The sequence below is a fragment of the Trichomonas vaginalis genome, chromosome I, assembly GCF_026262505.1.
Source record: "Trichomonas vaginalis G3 chromosome I, whole genome shotgun sequence".
Taxonomy (NCBI): domain Eukaryota; phylum Parabasalia; order Trichomonadida; family Trichomonadidae; genus Trichomonas; species Trichomonas vaginalis.
This window is the reverse complement of record NC_067203.1, coordinates 16457439-16480971: the sequence shown is the minus strand read 5'-3', so window position 1 is coordinate 16480971 and position 23533 is coordinate 16457439. Positions and strand designations below refer to the sequence as shown.

Below are 23533 nucleotides of genomic sequence, written 5' to 3'. Positions count from 1 at the left end.
AGTAGTTTGAGGATAATCTGAGGAGGAGTCTGAGGATTAGACTGAGGAGTAGTTTCAGGAGTAGTCTGAGGACTAGTCTCAGGACTAGTCTGATGAGGAGGACTCTAAGGAGTAGTCTGAAGAGTAGTCTCAGGAGGAAGATCTGAGGAGGAGTCTTATGAGGAAGATCTGAGGAAAAAAAAATCTCAGAAAAATTGAATGAGTTTTTATGGCCATGAACCAAATTTGTGAAGTTCCCGTTTAAAAAAAATGCAACCAAGAACACGAATTCCCGAGTTTGCAGAATTAGAAAACTATAAAAATCTGTTTGTGGCTATGCAATCTGTTTTGGCCTGGAATGGAGCATATGGCCAGGTTCTTAGTCGTGAGTTACATCTCCTTTATCCTACTGCAGGTGGATTTCAAAAAATCCAATTAAAATGATATAAAGCTGAGGAGCTCCAGGGTGAAGAGGAATTGATGAAGAAAAGAAGCAGCTGCATAATGGAGTGAGGAAGCATCTTGATGAAGAGAGGAAGCACCTTGATCAAGAGAGGAAGTACTTTGTTGAAGAGAGGAAGCACTTTGTTGAAGAGAGGAAGCACCTTGATGAAGAGAGGAAGCATCTTGATGAAGAGAGGAAGCATCTTGATCAAGAGAGGAAGCTGCATGATGGAGTGAGGAAGCATCTTGATCAAGAGAGGAAGTACTTTGAAGAAGAGAGGAAGCACTTTGATGAAGAGAGGAAGCATCTTGATGAAGAGAGGAAGCACCTTGATCAAGAGAGGAAGCATCTTGATCAAGAGAGGAAGCTGCATGATGGAGTGAGGAAGCATCTTGATCAAGAGAGGAAGCATCTTGATGAAGAGAGGAAGTACTTTGAAGAAGAGAGGAATCACTTTGTTGAAGAGAGGAAGCATCTTGATCAAGAGAGGAAGTACTTTGTTGAAGAGAGGAAGCACCTTGATCAAGAGAGGAAGTACTTTGAAGAAGAGAGGAAGCATCTTGATGAAGAGAGGAAGCACCTTGATCAAGAGAGGAAGTACTTTGTTGAAGAGAGGAAGCACTTTGAAGAAGAGAGGAAGCATCTTGATGAAGAGAGGAAGCACCTTGATCAAGAGAGGAAGTACTTTGTTGAAGAGAGGAAGCATCTTGATGAAGAGAGGAAGCATCTTGATGAAGAGAGGAAGCACCTTGATCAAGAGAGGAAGCATCTTGATCAAGAGAGGAAGCTGCATGATGGAGTGAGGAAGCATCTTGATCAAGAGAGGAAGCATCTTGATGAAGAGAGGAAGTACTTTGAAGAAGAGAGGAATCACTTTGTTGAAGAGAGGAAGCATCTTGATCAAGAGAGGAAGTACTTTGTTGAAGAGAGGAAGCACCTTGATCAAGAGAGGAAGTACTTTGAAGAAGAGAGGAAGCATCTTGATGAAGAGAGGAAGCACCTTGATGAAGAGAGGAAGTACTTTGAAGAAGAGAGGAAGCACTTTGAAGAAGAGAGGAAGCATCTTGATGAAGAGAGGAAGCACCTTGATGAAGAGAGGAAGTACTTTGAAGAAGAGAGGAAGCACTTTGTTGAAGAGAGGAAGCATCTTGATGAAGAGAGGAAGCATCTTGATCAAGAGAGGAAGCACCTTGATCAAGAGAGGAAGTACTTTGTTGAAGAGAGGAAGCATCTTGATGAAGAGAGGAAGCATCTTGATGAAGAGAGGAAGCACCTTGATCAAGAGAGGAAGCATCTTGATCAAGAGAGGAAGCTGCATGATGGAGTGAGGAAGCATCTTGATCAAGAGAGGAAGCATCTTGATGAAGAGAGGAAGTACTTTGAAGAAGAGAGGAAGCACTTTGTTGAAGAGAGGAAGCATCTTGATGAAGAGAGGAAGTACTTTGAAGAAGAGAGGAATCACTTTGTTGAAGAGAGGAAGCATCTTGATCAAGAGAGGAAGCATCTTGATGAAGAGAGGAAGCACCTTGATCAAGAGAGGAAGTACTTTGAAGAAGAGAGGAAGCACTTTGTTGAAGAGAGGAAGCATCTTGATGAAGAGAGGAAGTACTTTGTTGAAGAGAGGAAGCACTTTGTTGAAGAGAGGAAGCATCTTGATGAAGAGAGGAAGCATCTTGATGAAGAGAGGAAGCACTTGATCAAGAGAGGAAGCACTTGATGAAGAGAGGAAGCTGATGAAGAGAGGAAGCATCTTGATCAAGAGAGGAAGCATCTTGATGAAGAGAGGAAGTACTTTGAAGAAGAGAGGAAGTCACTTTGTTGAAGAGAGGAAGCATCTTGATCAAGAGAGGAAGTACTTTGTTGAAGAGAGGAAGCATCTTGATCAAGAGAGGAAGTACTTTGAAGAAGAGAGGAAGCACTTGATGAAGAGAGGAAGCACCTTGATCAAGAGATTTGAAAAGAGAGGAAGTACTTTGATGAAGAGAGGAAGCACTTTGTGAAGAGAGGAAGCATCTTGATGAAGAGAGGAAGCACTTGATCAAGAGAGGAAGCATCTTGATCAAGAGAGGAAGTACTTTGAAGAAGAGAGGAAGCATCTTGATGAAGAGAGGAAGCACTTGATGAAGAGAGGAAGTACTTTGAAGAAGAGAGGAAGCACTTTGATTGAAGAGAGGAAGCATCTTGATGAAGAGAGGAAGCATCTTGATGAAGAGAGGAAGCACCTTGATCAAGAGAGGAAGCACTTGATGAAGAGAGGAAGCATCTTGATCAAGAGAGGAAGCTGATGATGAGAGGAAGCATCTTGATCAAGAGAGGAAGTACTTTGTTGAAGAGAGGAAGCACTTGATCAAGAGAGGAAGTACTTTGAAAAGAGAGGAAGCATCTTGATCAAGAGAGGAAGCACTTTGTTGAAGAGAGGAAGCATCTGATGAAGAGAGGAAGCACTTGATGAAGAGAGGAAGCACTTGATCAAGAGAGGAAGCACTTGAAAGAGAGGAAGCATCTTGATCAAGAGAGGAAGCTCTGATGAAGAGAGGAAGCATCTTGATCAAGAGAGGAAGTACTTTGAAGAAGAGAGGAAGCACTTTGTTGAAGAGAGGAAGCATCTTGATGAAGAGAGGAAGCACTTGATCAAGAGAGGAAGCATCTTGATCAAGAGAGGAAGTACTTTGAAGAAGAGAGGAAGCACTTGATGAAGAGAGGAAGCACTTGATGAAGAGAGGAAGCACTTGATGGAGAGGAAGCATCTTGATCAAGAGAGGAAGTACTTTGAAGAAGAGAGGAAGCATCTTGATGAAGAGAGGAAGCATCTTGATGAAGAGAGGAAGTACTTTGAAGAAGAGAGGAAGCATTTATGAAGAGAGGAAGCATTGATCAAGAGAGGAAGCACTTGATGAAGAGAGGAAGCACTTGATCAAGAGAGGAAGTACTTTGAAGAAGAGAGGAAGCACTTTGATGAAGAGAGGAAGCACTTGAAAGAGAGGAAGTACTTTGAAGAGAGGAAGCACTTGATGAAGAGAGGAAGCACTTGATGAAGAGAGGAAGCATCTTGATGAAGAGAGGAAGCACTTGATCAAGAGAGGAAGCATTTGATGAAGAGAGGAAGCTCTTGATGAAGAGAGGAAGCACTTGATCAAGAGAGGAAGCACTTGATGAAGAGAGGAAGCACTTTGAAGAAGAGAGGAAGTACTTTGTGAAGAGAGGAAGCATCTTGATCAAGAGAGGAAGTACTTTGAAGAGAGGAAGCACTTGATGAAGAGAGGAAGTACTTTGAAGAAGAGAGGAAGCATCTTGATGAAGAGAGGAAGCACTTGATGAAGAGAGGAAGCACCTTGATCAAGAGAGGAAGTACTTTGAAAGAGAGGAAGCACTTTGTTGAAGAGAGGAAGCATCTTGATGAAGAGAGGAAGCACTTGATCAAGAGAGGAAGCTCTTGATGAAGAGAGGAAGCACTTGATGAAGAGAGGAAGCATCTTGATGAAGAGAGGAAGTACTTTGAAGAAGAGGAAGTCACTTTGTTGAAGAGAGGAAGCATCTTGATAAGAGAGGAAGCATTTGATGAAGAGAGGAAGCACCTTGATCAAGAGAGGAAGTACTTTGAAGAAGAGAGGAAGCATCTTGATGAAGAGAGGAAGCACTTGATGAAGAGAGGAAGTACTTTGAAGAAGAGAGGAAGCATTTGAAGAAGAGAGGAAGCACTTGATGAAGAGAGGAAGCACTTGATCAAGAGAGGAAGCACTTTGATGAAGAGAGGAAGCACTTTGAAGAAGAGAGGAAGCACTTGATGAAGAGAGGAAGCACTTGATCAAGAGAGGAAGTACTTTGAAGAGAGGAAGCATCTTGATGAAGAGAGGAAGCACTTGATGAAGAGAGGAAGCACTTGATCAAGAGAGGAAGCACTTGATCAAGAGAGGAAGCTGATGAAGAGAGGAAGCATCTTGATCAAGAGAGGAAGCACTTGATGAAGAGAGGAAGTACTTTGAAGAAGAGAAGCACTTTGTGAAGAGAGGAAGCATCTTGATGAAGAGAGGAAGTACTTTGAAGAGAGGAAGCACTTGATCAAGAGAGGAAGCACTTTGATGAAGAGAGGAAGCATCTTGATAAGAGAGGAAGCACTTGATGAAGAGAGGAAGCACTTTGATGAAGAGAGGAAGCACTTGATGAAGAGAGGAAGCACTTGATGAAGAGAGGAAGCATCTTGATGAAGAGAGGAAGCATTTGATGAAGAGAGGAAGCACTTTGTTGAAGAGAGGAAGCATCTTGATGAAGAGAGGAAGCACTTGATGAAGAGAGGAAGCATCTTGTGAAGAGAGGAAGCACTTGATCAAGAGAGGAAGCACTTGTTGAAGAGAGGAAGCACTTGATGAAGAGAGGAAGCACTTGATGAAGAGAGGAAGCACTTGATGAAGAGAGGAAGCACTTGATCAAGAGAGGAAGCTGATGAAGAGAGGAAGCACTTGATCAAGAGAGGAAGCACTTGATGAAGAGAGGAAGTACTTTGAAGAAGAGAGGAATCTTGATGAAGAGAGGAAGCATCTTGATCAAGAGAGGAAGCACTTTGATGAAGAGAGGAAGCACTTGATCAAGAGAGGAAGTACTTTGAAGAAGAGAGGAAGCACTTGATGAAGAGAGGAAGCACTTGATGAAGAGAGGAAGTACTTTGGAAGAGAGGAAGCACTTGATGAAGAGAGGAAGTACTTTGAAGAAGAGAGGAAGTCACTTTGTTGAAGAGAGGAAGCACTTGTGAAGAGAGGAAGCATCTTGATGAAGAGAGGAAGCACTTGATGAAGAGAGGAAGCACTTGATCAAGAGAGGAAGCTGCATGATGGAGAGGAAGCATCTTGAAAGAGAGGAAGCATCTTGATGAAGAGAGGAAGTACTTTGAAGAAGAGAGGAAGCACTTTGTTGAAGAGAGGAAGTACTTTGATGAAGAGAGGAAGTACTTTGAGAAGAGAGGAAGCACTTGATCAAGAGAGGAAGCATCTTGATAAGAGAGGAAGCATCTTGATGAGAGGAAGCATCTTGATCAAGAGAGGAAGCACTTGAAGAAGAGAGGAAGTATTTGAAGAAGAGAGGAAGCACTTGATGAAGAGAGGAAGCATCTTGATCAAGAGAGGAAGTACTTTGTTGAAGAGAGGAAGCACTTGATCAAGAGAGGAAGTACTTTGAAGAAGAGAGGAAGCATCTTGATGAAGAGAGGAAGCACTTTGATGAAGAGAGGAAGTACTTTGAAGAAGAGGAAGCACTTGAAGAAGAGAGGAAGCATCTTGATGAAGAGAGGAAGCACCTTGATGAAGAGAGGAAGTACTTTGAAGAAAGAGGAAGCATTTGATGAAGAGAGGAAGCATCTTGATGAAGAGAGGAAGCATCTTGATGAAGAGAGGAAGCACTTGATCAAGAGAGGAAGTACTTGTGAAGAGAGGAAGCATCTTGATGAAGAGAGGAAGCACTTGATGAAGAGAGGAAGCACTTGATCAAGAGAGGAAGCATCTTGATCAAGAGAGGAAGCACTTGATGAGGAGGAAGCATCTTGATCAAGAGAGGAAGCATCTTGATGAAGAGAGGAAGTACTTTGAAGAAGAGAGGAAGCACTTTGTGAAGAGAGGAAGCATCTTGATGAAGAGAGGAAGCACTTTGTGAAGAGAGGAAGCATCTTGATGAAGAGAGGAAGCACTTTGATCAAGAGAGGAAGCACTTGATGAAGAGAGGAAGCATCTTGATCAAGAGAGGAAGCTGCATGATGGAGTGAGGAAGCATCTTGATCAAGAGAGGAAGTACTTTGAAGAAGAGAGGAAGCACTTTGATTGAAGAGAGGAAGCATCTTGATGAAGAGAGGAAGCACTTGATCAAGAGAGGAAGTACTTTGTTGAAGAGAGGAAGCATCTTGATGAAGAGAGGAAGCATCTTGATCAAGAGAGGAAGCTGATGATGGAGAGGAAGCATCTTGATCAAGAGAGGAAGTACTTTGAAGAAGAGAGGAAGCACTTGATGAAGAGAGGAAGCATCTTGATGAAGAGAGGAAGTACTTTGAAGAAGAGAGGACACTTTGTTGAAGAGAGGAAGCATCTTGATCAAGAGAGGAAGCACTTGAGAAGAGAGGAAGCACTTGATCAAGAGAGGAAGTACTTTGAAGAAGAGAGGAAGCACTTTGTGAAGAGAGGAAGCATCTTGATGAAGAGAGGAAGTACTTTGTTGAAGAAGAGGACACTTTGTTGAAGAGAGGAAGCATCTTGATGAAGAGAGGACACTTGATCAAGAGAGGAAGCACTTGATCAAGAGAGGAAGCTGATGATGAGTGAGGAAGCATCTTGATGAAGAGAGGAAGCACCTTGATGAAGAGAGGAAGTACTTTGAAGAAGAGAGGAATCACTTTGTTGAAGAGAGGAAGCATCTTGATGAAGAGAGGAAGTACTTTGTTGAAGAGAGGAAGCACTTGATCAAGAGAGGAATACTTTGAAGAGAGGAAGCATCTTGATGAAGAGAGGAAGCACTTGATGAAGAGAGGAAGTACTTGAAGAAGAGAGGAAGCACTTTGTTGAAGAGAGGAAGCATCTTGATCAAGAGAGGAAGCACTTGATGAAGGAGAGGAAGTACTTGAAGAAGAGAGGAATACTTTGTTGAAGAGAGGAAGCATCTTGATGAAGAGAGGAAGCACTTTGATGAAGAGAGGAAGCACTTGATCAAGAGAGGAAGCACTTGATGAAGAGAGGAAGCATCTTGATCAAGAGAGGAAGCTGCATTGATGAGTGAGGAAGCATCTTGATCAAGAGAGGAAGTCTTGTTGAAGAGAGGAAGCATCTTGATCAAAGAGAAGTACTTTGAAGAAGAGAGGAAGCATCTTGATCAAGAGAGGAAGCACTTTGTTGAAGAGAGGAAGCATCTTGATGAAGAGAGGAAGCATCTTGATGAAGAGAGGAAGCACCTTGATCAAGAGAGGAAGCTGCATGATGGAGTGAGGAAGCATCTTGATCAAGAGAGGAAGTACTTTGAAGAAGAGAGGAAGCACTTTGTTGAAGAGAGGAAGCATCTTGATGAAGAGAGGAAGCACCTTGATCAAGAGAGGAAGTACTTTGTTGAAGAGAGGAAGCATCTTGATGAAGAGAGGAAGCATCTTGATCAAGAGAGGAAGCTGCATGATGAAGTGAGGAAGCATCTTGATCAAGAGAGGAAGTACTTTGAAGAAGAGAGGAAGCATCTTGATGAAGAGAGGAAGCATCTTGATGAAGAGAGGAAGTACTTTGAAGAAGAGAGGAATCACTTTGTTGAAGAGAGGAAGCACTTTGTTGAAGAGAGGAAGCATCTTGATGAAGAGAGGAAGCACCTTGATCAAGAGAGGAAGTACTTTGAAGAAGAGAGGAAGCACTTTGTTGAAGAGAGGAAGCATCTTGATGAAGAGAGGAAGTACTTTGTTGAAGAGAGGAAGCACTTTGTTGAAGAGAGGAAGCATCTTGATGAAGAGAGGAAGCATCTTGATGAAGAGAGGAAGCATCTTGATCAAGAGAGGAAGCATCTTGATCAAGAGAGGAAGCTGCAGAGAGAGGAAGCATCTTGATCAAGAGAGGAAGCATCTTGATGAAGAGAGGAAGTACTTTGAAGAAGAGAGGAATCACTTTGTTGAAGAGAGGAAGCATCTTGATGAAGAGAGGAAGTACTTTGTTGAAGAGAGGAAGCACTTTGTTGAAGAGAGGAAGCATCTTGATGAAGAGAGGAAGCATCTTGATGAAGAGAGGAAGCACCTTGATCAAGAGAGGAAGCACCTTGATCAAGAGAGGAAGCATCTTGATCAAGAGAGGAAGCATCTTGATCAAGAGAGGAAGCACCTTGATGAAGAGAGGAAGCTTTCAGAGGATGCATGATGGAGTGAGGAAGCATCTTGATGAAGAGAGGAAGCGTAAGAACCGATAACATTTACAAAATATTAAATTTATTTTGTAAATTTTCCAAAAGCCTTAGTACCAATGTAATATAAATGCTCCAAAAATACCATCCCTCCTTCCAAAAGCGTAAAACCGATAACATTTACAAAATATTAAATTTATTTGTAAATTTTCCAAAAGCCTTAGTACCAATGTAATATAAATGCTCCAAAAATACCATCCCTCCTTCCAAAAGCGTAAGAACCGATAACATTTACAAAATATTAAATTTATTTTGTAAATTTTCCAAAAGCCTTAGTACCAATATAATATAAATGCACTAAAAACCCAACTGCCAATAGCATGTATTCAAAAAATGCAATTCAATACAAATTTGATTGCATTTTTTGAGATGGAAGTGTATCTGAATTCACAATTGTAATCACGAATACACTTCCATCTCATTGATAAGAGGCTAATGTTTTTCTCATTAATAAGGCGCTGTTGGCCTCTATCCATAGCCGAAGTGATATTAACGTATGTTAACGTACAAAGTAAAAACATGTTTTTTCTTTTTAAATCATTTAGTAATTAATAATATTTAGCACTCATAGTAAAAACATTAAATTTGTAAGAATCGTTATGAAGAAAATTGAGAACTTATGATTTTTATTTAAGAAAATGATTAAATAATATATAAATAACCATATAAACAACATTTTAGATTCCTCTGAAAAGAGTATCTCAAATTGGTCTATGACCAATTGAATGGTTCGCCGGTTATTCAAGGTACGGTAAAAATGTAAAATATTTTCAAAGAAAAAATTATATGAATTTTATATTTTAATTCTTAGCATTATACTGAATAAAATAAACATAAATATCAAAATTTGAAATTGAACACGCCAAAAAATTGATAATCCACATTCAATATTGAATTGTAAGTGGCTTAGGAATTAAATTTATTAAGATATATTTATATATAATAAACGATTACTTAAAAAAAAGTATTTCATCACTTATGTAAGTTTCAAAAAAATCACAAAAATAAAAAAATCAAGATTAAATTTTATTTTTAATTTTTGAATTTCTCAAATGGCGAAATTTTTGGGCGAACAAAAAAAATGTACGCCCGGTCAAATGGCGTGTTTAACGCATCCCTAGTTAGATGGATTAAAAGTATATAACTTATCAAGACATATAAAATTATTATTTGAAATGCATTAAAAATTGTAAAATGTTTAGAGATTGCTTTTTTCTTTAATTTCATTGTTTAAACATCAGTACAAATTATTGAATTCAATTTCACCAAATTCACAGTCAGACGCTTGTTGGGAGAAAAACCATTCATCAACTGATGGAGGGGAATATTGAGTACGTTCATTATTTTCTTGCGAAACAGAAATGGTATTCTGTTGCGAGATTCCAGAAGACTGTCCCTCAACTGTTGCACTGCAAAATGGTTGCTGTGTATCAGGAGCCAGATCATTTTTTTGCAAATTAGAAATGATATCATGATTTGGTGGTCCAGAAGACTGTCCTTCATTTGCCTTACTTTCAAATGGCATGGGTGGATCAAGACTTAGATCAATATTTTCCTGTAAATCAGGAAGTAAATCATAATTCGCAATTTCACCATATTGTCCGCCAATTGCTGTAAAATCTTCATCTGGATTAATATCTGGAAATTCAAAATCTTGGTAGTCAGGATTGAGACACTGGTTTGAACTCCCAGCCTTTTGTTCGATATTTGTGGAAATATCAAATTGCATTTGCATGTTAGGTTGAATAAGATCATGTTGATCATTATCAAGTGGTTCAGACATGTTACCCTGATTGTCTTTAGCATAAGTTGCATGGATCATTGACAAAATATTCTTTAACTCGTCATCATTTTTGAATTCATATCGCTCTTTCATAGAAAGTTTATCTCCAAGCATTACAACATATCCTGGCTTGTCTTTATGACGTCTGTATATTATTCTGCTCAGAAATGGTTTGGGTCTTGCCATACTGGGAATGACAATTAAATAATGAAGTGAATGTAAATTGAGTACTTGAATTGATTGAATTGATTCATCCTCAGAAAATTGTTAATATTCAATTATATATTAATTCTTATGGAAAAATAACTAATATCATATTATTATAGTTTAATTAAATTGAGGACCACTGGGAACGATAGAAATCACATTTTATAAAAAGGAAGGATAATAAAGTAGTAGATTAAATAAAAACTTCATTTTGGAAATTGAGTAAATTTATAGCTGAAAAAATGTGAATTTATTCTTCACAAAATTTAATTCCAGAAGTTTTGTCAGATTCACATTTTCATATGTTAATCCAAACAAATAATAGATATTTAAATTTCAGTAACATGGGAAAACTTGATATTACTAATTTAGCCTTAATCCTTATTTTATAATTCGAAATGAAAATAATCTAACGACAATGATTGAATAAATCATGACAATAGTTTCATGCTCATTTGTACCAAATTATTGACTAATCCAATTAATAAATTATAATATTAATCAAAAAAACAAAAAACGATGATCATTAATATAAATATATACCGACCAATGGGAATATTTAAACATGTATAAAATTATTTTTCAAAAATAAATTATTACAAAATGGAAAATTATTAAAAAGATACAATGGAAAAAAAAATAATTAATTTTCGACATTAGTATCAGATACTAAAAATCAACAAGTTCATTATAATACGAAACTTTAATAAGACAACATTTTATAATAATATAAATATAATTTTCTTTTTTTTTTAACATGATGCATCACACAAAAATGCATCACTTTCGAATCTCTCCATGAATCCAACTGCATTTACATTTAAGATCAGACGCTGAATGAGCATCTGATCCTGTGGAATATTCTGATCTTTGAACCTTTCATCAGCGAAGTACGGTAACAAACCTATAGCTGTTTTGACGATGAATTCGGCCTTATCATTTTGCATTTCTTTGAACATATCAAGTACTGCTTGTTCAGGCTGCAACATGTTGTGTTTGATGAACTTGGCAACAGACCACAAAGCTTGACATCTAACAACAGGTGATTTATCAGTTGTCATTGATAAAATGACGTTCAAAACTTCAGGTTCTTTTGCGAAACCGAAAAAAAAGGCGGCAGCTGCTCGATAGTCATCTCTTCTTGATTTGACTAATGGCATGAACTTCGAGATATACTCTGGTATTGTCATCAATCTCGAGGCCCTTTCCAACAACAAGCCTAAGAACAAAGCGGAATAAGGAGCGCATTGCGTTGCTTTTTCAATACATAATGGAATCAAACGTGAAAAAGCGGTTTGGCCTGTAATTGAAATAGACAATGCGAGGCAGAGGAATCCGGCTTTGAGGACACCAGGATCTTTCGTGTTCTGGAAGTTTATTGGGATTTGTGGATCAAATGGAGAAATCTTTTCACTTGCAATGCATTTGGCAACGACAACAAGGCTTGCTGCTGATGGTTTCTCGAGGTTTACGATGATCTTTGGTATGGAGGACCTCGAGCATGTCGAAGCTGCTCCTTCTGTAGAATCAATGAAATTAAGAAGGAGATGAACGGCATCTTGGTGGAATTCCGTTCTGAGGTAGAATGAGAATATCGGTAATGAGTCGGTGGATGGGAATGATGAGAATGACTTCGAGAAGATTTTGAAGACTGTGATCATTGATCTGTCTAAAGGCATCGTAAGGAAGCAGTCTATGGCTGTATCCCACATGCCCCAGAGTGGGTGGCTGGACATGTTCTTCAATTCTGGGTATGTTGAAGGATGGATGTTAAATGAATTTAAAATTCTTTGTGCAAGGACAAATCCGCGCGCAAGAACAAAAACGGATGTGTCAAATGCAAATTTTTCGTATATCGCTGATATTTGGGAGTCGAAGAGTATTGCATCTAAGAATGCATCGAGGAATTTCTTGATAACATCTTTGTTGTTGTTAACTGCTGAATTTTCAAACTCTAAAACATTGCTATGATGCCTACGATGGAACCAGATGGCTGTTTCGAATGGAGTAAGAAGACAGGCCGAAAATAGGTCAAGTGGCGCATCTATACTCAAAGGAAGGGTTTCGCTGGCACCACAAGCGAAAAATGCAAACGCATCCGATTTTGAAGAGAAGAAGCGTGGCAAGCATCCTGCATTTGGAGCATCAATTATGACACATAATGGACATGGGCAGGAATTGAGTAAGTTGATGATTTTAATTGGCTTATAACGCGTCCTATCTTCAGAAAAGAAGTATAATGAGCCATCTTCGGTTGGCGGATGGCAGCCATGGCCGAAATAATGAATTAGAATACGCTGCGGAGGCAAAGAAGTAGCATGCTTACGCAATAACGTAAGTACTGTTTGTGCTGATGGATCTACCGCCATGTCACAATTGCATTGCACGGCGTTATTGTAAATATCTTGAACTCCATTTTTAGATGCGGGCGCATAATAAGTTGGATCGAAGGTTAAGAGTTGGCGTTGGCAAACTGTTCTTGGTTTACGAACTAATCGACGAATTGAAGGATTTCGAAGCCCATCAAATAGACAGAATAGACAAATTGCTGCTTTTGTCTTATTACATGCTTGGGGTAGCTTTCCGATTGAGCTTTGCGGTCTTTGAAACACAATTGGTGTTCTTGACACAATTCTCTTCGTTGCTACCATCGCCGCCATTTTCTTCTAAAATTGAGTTTATTATTTTAAAAATTCAGTGATCGAAAAATTGATAATGAATGATTGAGCGTTCGCTATTAATTAAGAATTTCGACCACACGAAATATTCATGCCACCTCCCCTAAACTATATTTATTTATGAATACGTATTCATTCAATTTTTAAGAGATATTCTGAGTTTTGGCGGAAATATAAATAAAATCATTTCAATCAAAGTTCTCATTTTCGACAGATTTTGTACAACCTCCGAACACATTTTTCTTCAGTTAAATAAGCGCATTGTCAGAATACTTTTGATATTTCCGAAGAGTTTTCATCGTAGCGGTAGAGAAATAAGTTCAAAATTTTGAAAACACACCAATCAAATCTTAGGGCGTAGAATTATGTCTTTTGTGCTGGAACAGAGAAAGTTCAATTCTGATTTTAACCCCTTTTTATCTGTGGAGAAAACAGTCTTACAAATCTATCATAAGGATATTATTTATTAAATTATTTCACAGGAAATACATATGTAATGCCTGTATATAGCTTGATATTAAATACCTAAATGATTTTTTACCCCTGAAAATTATATGATAAAATATTTTACAGCTCAAGTTAATATGGAATAGATCACATGCACACACACAACGAATATTTTCATTAAACATTGGATTTATGTCTGATTCCTTCAAAAGATTTCATCACAAATTACAATCTATATATATTTGAGGTAATAACGCCAAATCATCGCACTAATACATCTGTAAAAGACATATCTAACTAATTTATTCACGTGTAGAGTTGAAAGTAATGATTTCTCATCTCTTGAAGTGAGAAAAAGTGGCAAATTTAGATGAGTTCTGAACCTTGGGCCGGATCAACAGTTGAATCTTGGCTAGAGAATGTTGTTGAATCCTCCAAGGCAGAGTATCCGGAAGAAGTTGTGGAAAATATCACACAATTACTTCTTTCGGATTCATCGGATGTAAATATACGATCAAAATTGTCAAATCTATTAGGACCTTCAGTAAAGACTCCTGTGGATATATTTTTAGATTGGAGAGATCAAATTATCAAATATTTTCATCAGAAATATCAAAATTCAAGTCAAACTAAACAAGAATCGAAACCAATTTTAGCTCCAATTAAGCGCACTAAGCCAATAAAACCAGTCGTAAAAGCAATTTATAAAAATACCGAAACAATCAACATGTCAAGATATGATGTTCAAGCAACTACTCTTGAAAAGCCAAAAATCGATAGAAAACAACTTTCTGATTTACCAGATTGGGTACGACAATGTTTTAACGGCTGTACAGAATTTAATGATATTCAATCCCAAATTTTCGAAACAGGATACAACACGGACGACAATATGCTTGTCTGTGCCCCAACAGGTGCTGGTAAAACAAATGTCGCTATGATTACTATTCTTCATGAAATTAAAAAACATATTATCGAAATTCCGGGAATTCCACCTCACATTGATGATTCTCCCTTCTTAATTGTCTATATTACACCCATGAAAGCACTTGCCATGGAAATCCAAGACAAGCTTAATACCGCATTAAAGCATTTGAAAGTTGTTGTTGAAGAATACACCGGAGATACATCATTATCATCTGCACAAGTAGAGAAATCCCAGATCCTTGTTGCTACACCAGAAAAGTGGGATGTTGCCACAAGAAAAGCCGGAGAAAACGCTCCAAGTATGCGATTGAAACTCCTAATTATTGATGAAATCCATCTTTTAGCCGATGACAGAGGTCCTGTCATTGAATCATTAGTTGCAAGAACTCTTCGACAAGTAGAACAAACGCAGAAGCAAATCAGAATCCTTGGATTGTCCGCGACATTGCCTAATTACACTGATGTCGCAAATTTCATTCGTGTTCCTGATAATGGTTTGTTTTATTTCGGTCCAGAATACAGACCTGTTCCATTGGCAATGACATTAATTGGTGCAAAGAAGACAGATAAATGTCCTGACCAAGACAGCCAGAAACTATACAATGAACTTAAGCAGCCAGGCTACAAAGATGAATCAATACAAGTTGATGTTTTAGGTATCCAAGTTTTGAAAGAAATTTTAGGGAAAGGATCGCAAACAATTGTTTTTGTTCATTCAAGAAACGAAACATCGAAGTATGCACATATAGTAAATAGATATTTAGGTACTTCTGCAACTGATGAATTATTAACACAAGCAGGAAAACGAAATTTAAGTCCACAATTACGAGAAACAATTGCATTGGGAATTGGTATTCATCATGCAGGACTTCCTAGACAAGACAGAGTTTTCGTTGAGCAAATGTTTAGATCTAACATGTTCCAGATACTTATTTGCACATCAACATTGGCATGGGGTGTAAATCTTCCTGCTCATTCTGTTGTCATCAAAGGAACAAAAGTTTATAACACAGAACTCGGAAAAATCGAAGATATCGGTATTTTGGATGTCCACCAGATGTTCGGAAGAGCTGGTCGTCCTCAGTTCGATACATGCGGTGAAGCGTATTTGATTACAGAAGCCAATGTTTTGTCAAGTTACACAAAAACTTTGGTTAACGCTGAACCAATTGATTCCAAATTCATGAACAAACTCGAAGATTGTTTGAACGCCGAAGTATCTTTGGGAACTGTCGCATCAAAAGAAGATGCAATACGTTGGGCAACATATACATTTATGTACCAATTAGAACCAAATTACGAAAGAACTGTTGATTCAATAAGAAGAGCAATTAAAAACCTGACAAAATATGGAATGGTCAGATACTCAAAAACAACTGAAATATTGCATCCAACACATGTTGGTTTGGTTTCTTCTATGCACTACATTCCTTTCGATGCTGTAAGATTTTTGAATGAAAATCTTAAAGGAGAAATGGAAGAAAGTGAATTAATTGACTGCGTTTTCGCTTCAGGAATTTGTGATTCGATCACTGTCAGAAAGAACGAATACAAAGAAATGGAAGTTTATAAGCCAGTCATTCCTTTCGCATCAGCTATTGAAGAAGTATCAGGAAAAGTCAATTTCCTTCTCCAAACATATATAAGTCGAGAACCTTTGAAGACAACAACTCTTCAGTTAGATCAAGGTTGGGTTGCAGATAATATTTCCAGAATTTTCGATGCGATTTTCGAAATTTCTGTTGAAAAAGGTTGGTGTTTCTTAGCCTCATTCTGTTTGGACTTGTGCAAGATGGTACAAAGAAGAATGTGGTGGTGCAGAATGAGAACAGATTGTCCTTTAATCCAAATTATGTCTTTTCCTCGCGATGACCAACTTTTGAAAAGAATTATAAGACAAGGTTTGTCAATTGATGATATCAAACAGATCGATTTCAAAGAGCTCTGCAATCTCTTGAGAGGTGATAATTACGCAGCACAATCTTTGGATTACGCCAAGAAATTCCCTTCTGTAAGAATGAGTTGTTATTATCAACCGATTTCTGACAAATATTTGAATATTGTAATTGATGTCACTTTTCCATTTGAATGGGATTATAACATTTGTTCACAATTCATGAACTATAAGATATTCATTGAAGATGGTGATGAAAATATTTTCTATATTGCAAGTGAGTTTTCCATCGATGAAATTCTTGCAAAAACTGGAATGCAATTGAATTACTGTGTTCCAATTGCTCTTGGTTCGAAATCTTACATCATTTCGATTACTTCATCTGAATATTTAGCAGCAGGTGATAGATGCACATTAAAGATCGAAAGAATCAGCAAATTATATGAACCATACAAGTCAGCATTAGTTCCTTTGATGGCATTACCAATTGCTGCTTTGAATGACATGGAATACATGAAATTCTTTGGTTTCAAGTTCTTCAATGAGATCCAAACACAACTGTTTTACCAAGTTTACCACACAGATGCAAATATTTTGTTGTGCGCACCAAATGGAACAGGCAAATCAGTTATTGGTGAATTGGCCATTTTCAAACAACTTCTTGAAAATGATGATTCAAAGATTTTGTATTTGAATCCTTTACAAATTTCTTTGGATGAAAAAATATCAAATTGGAAAGAAAAACTTCCAGCGAAATTCTGCTGGCTATCAGGTGATTTCTCCAAAGACTGTTCTTTGATACAAAAGCATAGAATCATCGCTGCAAATCCAGAAGATTTTGATAATGTGTCAAAAGTGAAGTCAATGAAAATCTTTTTGTTACGTTTCAAATTAATAATTATTGATGATATCCACATGATGAACACCAACAAAGGTGCTCTTATAGAAGTAATTGTTGATCGAATGCGCAAATATTGCAGGAAATTAAGATTTGTTGTTATTGGAAACACCGTTGCAAATCCAATTGATTTAGCCGTTTATTTCGAAGTTGAATTGAAACAAACATTCAATTTCCCATTGGAAGCACGTCCTGTTGAAATGAAATTCCTTTTAAGAGGATTCCCAGGACGAAACTATTCAGCGAGAATGGCATGGCTGCGATGAACAAACCTCTTTCTGATTCAATTAAATCTTTCTCTGAAGAATTGCCAACAATTATTTTCGTGTCAAGTAAGAAACAGACGAAATTGACAGCAAGTGAACTCATTGACTACGCAAACAACAGAGGAGAACCAGACTATTACAAGACAAAAGAAAGTACAGAAATGTCAGAAAAAGTTGATAACGAGGAATTGAGATATTTCTTGTCATTCGGAATTGGCATTCATCATAATTCATTAACGGATAAAGACAAGAAGATTGTTGAAGGTTTGTTTAGAAGAGGACAATTAAGGCTTCTTATTGCTCCTGTTTCTTTTGCTTGGGGTAAGTTTTTACCTGCAAAATTCGTTGTCATAAAAGGAACAGAATATTTCGATACAAAAACAAACCAATACGTTCCTTATCCAATCCAAGACATGCAGCAGATGATGGCAAGAGCAGGAAGACCTTATTTGGATCAAGAAGGTTTGTTAATGATCTATTGCGAAGAAAGTAGAAAAGAATTCTTGCAGAATTTCGTTTATTCTCCTGTTCCAATTGAATCTTCATTACCTAGTGTATTATTAGAAGTTATCAATGCAGAAGTAAGCAGCAGAAACATCAGATCTTTCAATGGAATGATGTCTTTCTTGCACAGATCTTTTCTTTTCATCAGAGTTAACCAGAATCCGAAATATTACATGAAAAACTTGGATGAAATCGCTAATGAAATCGTTGATAAACTTATCAGATATGAGTGTGTCTCAATCAATCATGAAGGAAAATTAAAACCAACACAATTAGGAAGAATTGCTGCTCTTTATGGTGTTTCTCCTTCAATTGTCCATAATTTCTTTGAGAAAACAAATGACGCAATGTCAATTGATTTGTTACTTAAAAGCATCTGTAATTCAGCAGATTTATCTGAAGTTCCTATCAGATTTGGTGAAGACAAGATATTGAGTGAAATGACACCGAGATATGAATATCACGAACCTTTGACTTCTGCTGCTGCAAAAGCATTTTTCATTTTGAACTATTACTTTTCAAACAGAAGAATGCCGAACCAAGATTTCGAAGCTGACAAAGCCGTGATACTCAAACAGACTCTCAAAATAGCTAAATGTTTCAGCGAAATCTGTTGCGTCAAAGGATTAGCAAATGAAACATTAAACTGTTTGGGAATTGTTCAAATGATTAATTTCGGTTTGTGGAATGATTCAAATCCACTTTTAGTACTGACAAACGAAGCCTTTGACTTCAAATACATTCACGAAGTCATGTTCACGAAACAGAGATTGCCAAAGATCTTGAATGAACTCAGAAACAATTTCTGTCTCTACAAGAAAACACAGATATTGTTGGATAGAACAAGAACTGCAATTAGAATTGAACTTGAAAAAGTGTCAGGAACAACAGGATCCCAAATTTTCAACAAGAATTTGGAGAATCAAAACACAATGCAGGCATTGCATGTGTTAGTTGTTGGCATCAAATCAGGAAAACTCTATTGCCACGACAGAGTTGTCTGCGACAAAGAAAATTTGATCGTAGAAATGCCAAGTATGTCAACAATTCCAAAAAGTGACATCTGGATTTATTTGATTCCAGAAGGAATGGTTGGCATGGATCAAATGGTTCCTTTGGTTGCACTCGATCTCGATCACTTGAGAAGAGTCACAAAGGAGTCACTTCACATTTCTAAACCGCCAGCTCCTGTCAAATTAGGAGCTCCACCACGAAAACCAATTCAACAAAAGAAGAACGATGAAGATATTGATTTCGGAGTTAACGAACTCGAATTCAATGAAGCGAATGTTTTCGAAGAAGTCGTGAAATGGGAAGACAGAGTTTTCGGAAAGAGAAAACAACAAGAAGAACCAGTAATGAGTCAATTCGTTGGAAGAAAACAACAACCACCAGAACAAGCAATGCCTGAATACACATTCGATAAGAATGGAAGAAGGAGAAGAGTTCAACAGGCTGAACCTGTAGGTGATAATTACACAATCGACAGATATGGAAGAAGAAAGAGAGTTCAGAAAGAAGAACCTGTCCAAAGTGGTCCTCATTACAGAAGAAGAGAAGCAATTCCTGATAACATGCTGAAATTCTCAGGATTCGACAGCAGAATGAGACACAAACAACAACCAGAAGAACCTGTTGTGAACAGAGACAGAAGACGAAACAAATTTAAATTTAAGCAAGAACCAGAGATACACAAAGAAGAAGAATCTTTCTACGAAGAAGAAGAAATCTACGTCATGGAAGAAGACAATCAGGAACCTTTGGAACCAGAAGTTGATGACTTAAACATTGCAGCAGAAACTGATGAAAAAGTAGAAGAAAAACAAATTGAAGCTGAACAAGAAAAGAAAGAAGAGGTCATCGAAGAAAAGAAAGAAATGGTTGAAGAAAAGAAAGAAGAAACGGTTGAAGAGCAGAAAGATGTTGTTGAAGAAGAAAAGAAAGCAGATATTAAAGAAATGACAGAAACATTTGAAGAGAAGAAAGAAGCTGCAGAGGAAAAGAAAGCTGAGGCTGTTGAAGAACAGAAACAAGGTGAAACCGTTGAAGAAAATAAAGAAGCTGTTGAAGAAAAGAAAGTTGAGGAAGTTCAGGAAGAAACTAATAAAGAAAATGTTGAAGTCAAGGAAGAGAAGAAACAAAACGAAATTGAGGAAGAAGAGAAAGAAGTAACTCAAGAAAAAGAAACATCAAATAAATCTGATTCCAAAGAAGAAATTCAAGATGAACAAAAAGTTTCTGAAGAGAAAGAAACTGAAGAAATCAAAGAAGAGAAGAAAGAATCAGAAACTAAAGAAGAAATCAAAGTTGAAGAGAAACAGAATGAAGAAGTTAAAGAAGAGAAGCCAGCAGAAATTCTACCTGAAAAAGAAGAACAAGTGGAAGAAGTAAAGACTGAAACTAAACTTCAAGAAATTGTTTCTACAAAAGAAAATGAAACAGAAGAAACTGAATCTAAAGCTGAAAATCAAGCTCCAATTGAAGATAAAGAAGAACCAGTTAAAGCTGAAATTTCTCAAGAAGTTACTATTTCTAAAGAAGAACAAAAAGATTTGGTTGAAGTAACTAATGAAATCAATGAAGAAGAAAAAGTTGAAATTCCTAAAGAAGAAATTGTTTCTAAAGAACCAGAAGAAAAAGTCAATATAATCGAAACACCAGCAGAAGACGTCAAAGATGAAACTTCTAAAGAAGAAACTACTTTGGAAGAAACAAATATTGAGGCTCAAGCAGAAGAAGTCAAAGAAGAAACTCCAGAAGAAAAGATTGAATTAGATGAAGCTCCAGAAGAAATTAATGATGAAACTTCTAAAGAAGAAACTACTTTGGAAGAAACAAATATTGAGGCTCAAGCAGAAGAAGTCAAAGAAGAAACTCCAGAAGAAAAGATTGAATTAGATGAAGCTCCAGAAGAAATTAATGATGAAACTTCTAAAGAAGAAACCAAAGTTGAGATTCAAGAAGAAATTAAAGAAGAAAATCCAGAAGAAGTCAAAGAAATTGAAGAAGTTAAAGAAGAGGAGGAAGAGATTGAGGAAGAGGAAATTGACATTGATTTACTTACATCTTTAGCAAATCAAGTTGCAGGAATGAATGCTTTAGATGAGGATAGTTTGAGTGATTTCCTTGATGATGATGACGAAATCACCAAACCAAAGAAATCAGAAAAATTCGAAACTTATGATGAATTCATTCAGAAACAAAACTTAGAAATTGATTCTGATTTAGAACTTCCTTCGAAACAAATCTATGAAACAAAAATTGATTCTGATGATGAAATTCTTCCTGCAAAGAAAGGACAAAAATTAGAAATTGAAGATGAAATTCAAAAGAAAGAAGAGCTTCCACAACAAGAAATAAAGAAAGAAGAAATCGAATCAGATGATGACATTCTTCCACCACAACCTCCAAAAGAAACAAAGAATGATATTATTCCTCAGACAAACGAAGAAACAATTGAAGAAATTCCACTTCAAACAAAGAATGAACCAAATGAAATTCAAAAGATTGAAGAAGAAAAGAATGAGGTCAAGGAAGAACTTCCATCTAAGACTGAAGTTAAAGAAATTCCACAAACTAAGGAAGAAGAACAAAAGAAAGAATCAAATGAAGAAATGCAAAAGAAGGAGACAGAGTTTGAGTCAGATGATGATTACAACATCGATGATGACGAAAATATTGAAGATATCTATGAAGATGAACAAGTAAAGAAACCAGATGTTGAAGAAGAGAAAAAGAAGGAAGATCAGCCAGTTCTAGAACTCAAAGAAGTTCCTTCAATTCAACAAATTTCTAAAGAACAAAACATTCCTTTAGAAGTAGAAACAATTGATGCAAAACGAAAACAAGAATCAGAATACGAAGAAGAAGAGGAATATTACTACGAGGAAGATGAAGAAGAAGATTACTACGAATATTACGAAGAGGAAGAAGAAATCATTGAAAAAACTCTCAAAAAAGATGTCCAAAAACAAGAAGAAAAAGAAGAAAAAAGTCCGAAACTCAACATCGATAACCTCAAAACAGAAATCACAAAGATAAAAGAGAGTCATCAGAAGACATTAAACATGCAAAATCCAAGAACTTCTACTTTAGTTGTTGTAAACAACGATGATGACAAGAATTTGGTCGAAGAAATTCCTAAAAAGGCAGTTGTTGTCGAGATAAAGAACAAACCACTAGAAATAACTCTTCCTGTTCCTCCAAAGAAAGAAGAACCTCCTGTTAAAATCGATGTTCAAAAACCAAAAGATCAAATTCTTCATCAAAAACCTCTTAAAACTCAATCTAAAAGTGAAGTGGCCAAATCAAAGAAGAAGAGGCAGCAAAGACCAGCTCTCTTGATCAGCCACGATCCGGATGATCCAAACTATGATCCTCTTGAATTCTTGAAGTCTTTGAATTCAAAACTGGCAGCTGACAAGCCGCCAAAAACCGCTTCCAGACGAAAACATGTTGACAAACCAGTAGAAGTTTTAGAGGACGAACTTATACAAAAAGGCAAAGTTAGAGTTCGCAAACAGAAAGTTATCATCAAATTAGGTTCTAAAGCGCAACTTCCTCTTCCAGAAGTTGCAGAGAAATTACATGAAAGAAGGAAGAGAAGAAGCAAATTTGTTACGAGATCAGGACAAAGAATCCAAAGATCAAGGAATGTTTCTCATTCCCAAGATCAATTTGAAGAAGAAATTGAACAAAATGATGAACAAATTGTTAATAATGTTCTTGAAGAAACTAAACAACCAGAAGAAGTTAAACAACAAACAACAAATATTCAAACAGAAGAAAAACAACAGCAGAAACAAAGTAAAAAGAAGAAAGATGATAAATTCGCTGTTTGGAGACCAAACAACCAAGAACAAACTGCTAAAGAACAAGAAGAGAAATCTCCGCCACAAAAGAAGAAGAAAGATAACAAATTCGCTGTTTATAGACCTCAGCAACAGAAAACAGAAGAAACTCCTCAAAAACAAGAAGAAAAAGCTCAAATTTCCGAAGAAAAAACTCAACAGAAATCAGAAGATGTCGATGAATATAATATTTTGATTTCTGAGGCTCAATGGGAAGATGATACTGCAGAAATTTATCTCAGCCACTTCAGAAGACCTTACAGAACAAGGCCAAGAGGTGGAAAACATTGAAATTTATTGTTATTTTAATTTTTTTATTGTTAATATCGTAAAAATTTTATTGTTATTTAGTGTAAATATCATAATGAAATCCTTATCATCCGATTGATGCCAACGATATTAATCATATGAAAATACATAGTTAATTATCAAAATCATTTTTTATTCGTTCTGAAATTATAAATACAATTGTAATGCATCATGGAATTTTTCACACAGACCTTAAAAATTGGTAAGGGTGATTGATTTTTCCATGGGCTTTCAATGTATTTGTATAATTTAAAGTAATATAGAATTCGATTCGTTCTTGCATTGATCCATTTTTTCATATTTACTTCCTTCTGAAATAATCGTAATGGTATTAAACAAGAAAGAAATAGCAATTCATGGAACCTTGCAAAATAATACTATGATGCCAAAAGTTTCTCTAACTCTATAGGGCATGCATAGAAATCAAAAAATTCTCGATCTCTTTGT

At 36.8% G+C, this 23533-nt stretch overlaps 6 protein-coding genes across 6 annotated transcripts; 2 read left to right on the top strand and 4 right to left on the bottom strand.

The window, feature by feature from the left end:
• Positions 1-401: 401 nt before the first annotated feature.
• Positions 402-2096, bottom strand: TVAGG3_0996950 (SLEI family protein family; the record flags this gene model as incomplete). The annotated part of the gene is made up of 1 exon (XM_001581414.2): positions 402-2096. One exon carries the CDS (start codon positions 2094-2096, stop codon positions 402-404), a length of 1695 nt encoding a protein of 564 aa, XP_001581464.2.
• Positions 2097-3298: 1202 nt separating this feature from the next.
• On the bottom strand, positions 3299-3634 carry TVAGG3_0996940 (uncharacterized protein; the record flags this gene model as incomplete). Its single annotated transcript, XM_051254263.1, has 1 exon — positions 3299-3634. One exon carries the CDS (start codon positions 3632-3634, stop codon positions 3299-3301), a length of 336 nt encoding a protein of 111 aa, XP_051079837.1.
• Positions 3635-9322: 5688 nt separating this feature from the next.
• TVAGG3_0996930 (uncharacterized protein) lies at positions 9323-10523 on the bottom strand (the record flags this gene model as incomplete). The annotated part of the gene is made up of 1 exon (XM_001580104.2): positions 9561-10145. One exon carries the CDS (start codon positions 10143-10145, stop codon positions 9561-9563), a length of 585 nt encoding a protein of 194 aa, XP_001580154.1.
• A 142-nt stretch (positions 10524-10665) lies between these two features.
• Positions 10666-12978, bottom strand: TVAGG3_0996920 (TOR signaling; the record flags this gene model as incomplete). Its single annotated transcript, XM_051254262.1, has 1 exon — positions 11066-12682. The coding sequence occupies one exon, from the start codon at positions 12680-12682 to the stop codon at positions 11066-11068; it is 1617 nt and encodes a 538-aa protein (XP_051079836.1).
• Positions 12979-13808: 830 nt separating this feature from the next.
• Positions 13809-17423, top strand: TVAGG3_0996910 (DNA polymerase theta-related family; the record flags this gene model as incomplete). Its single annotated transcript, XM_001580102.2, has 1 exon — positions 13809-17423. One exon carries the CDS (start codon positions 13809-13811, stop codon positions 17421-17423), a length of 3615 nt encoding a protein of 1204 aa, XP_001580152.2.
• Positions 17424-17584: 161 nt separating this feature from the next.
• Positions 17585-23068, top strand: TVAGG3_0996900 (helicase protein; the record flags this gene model as incomplete). Its single annotated transcript, XM_001580101.2, has 1 exon — positions 17585-23068. One exon carries the CDS (start codon positions 17585-17587, stop codon positions 23066-23068), a length of 5484 nt encoding a protein of 1827 aa, XP_001580151.2.
• Positions 23069-23533: the final 465 nt, after the last annotated feature.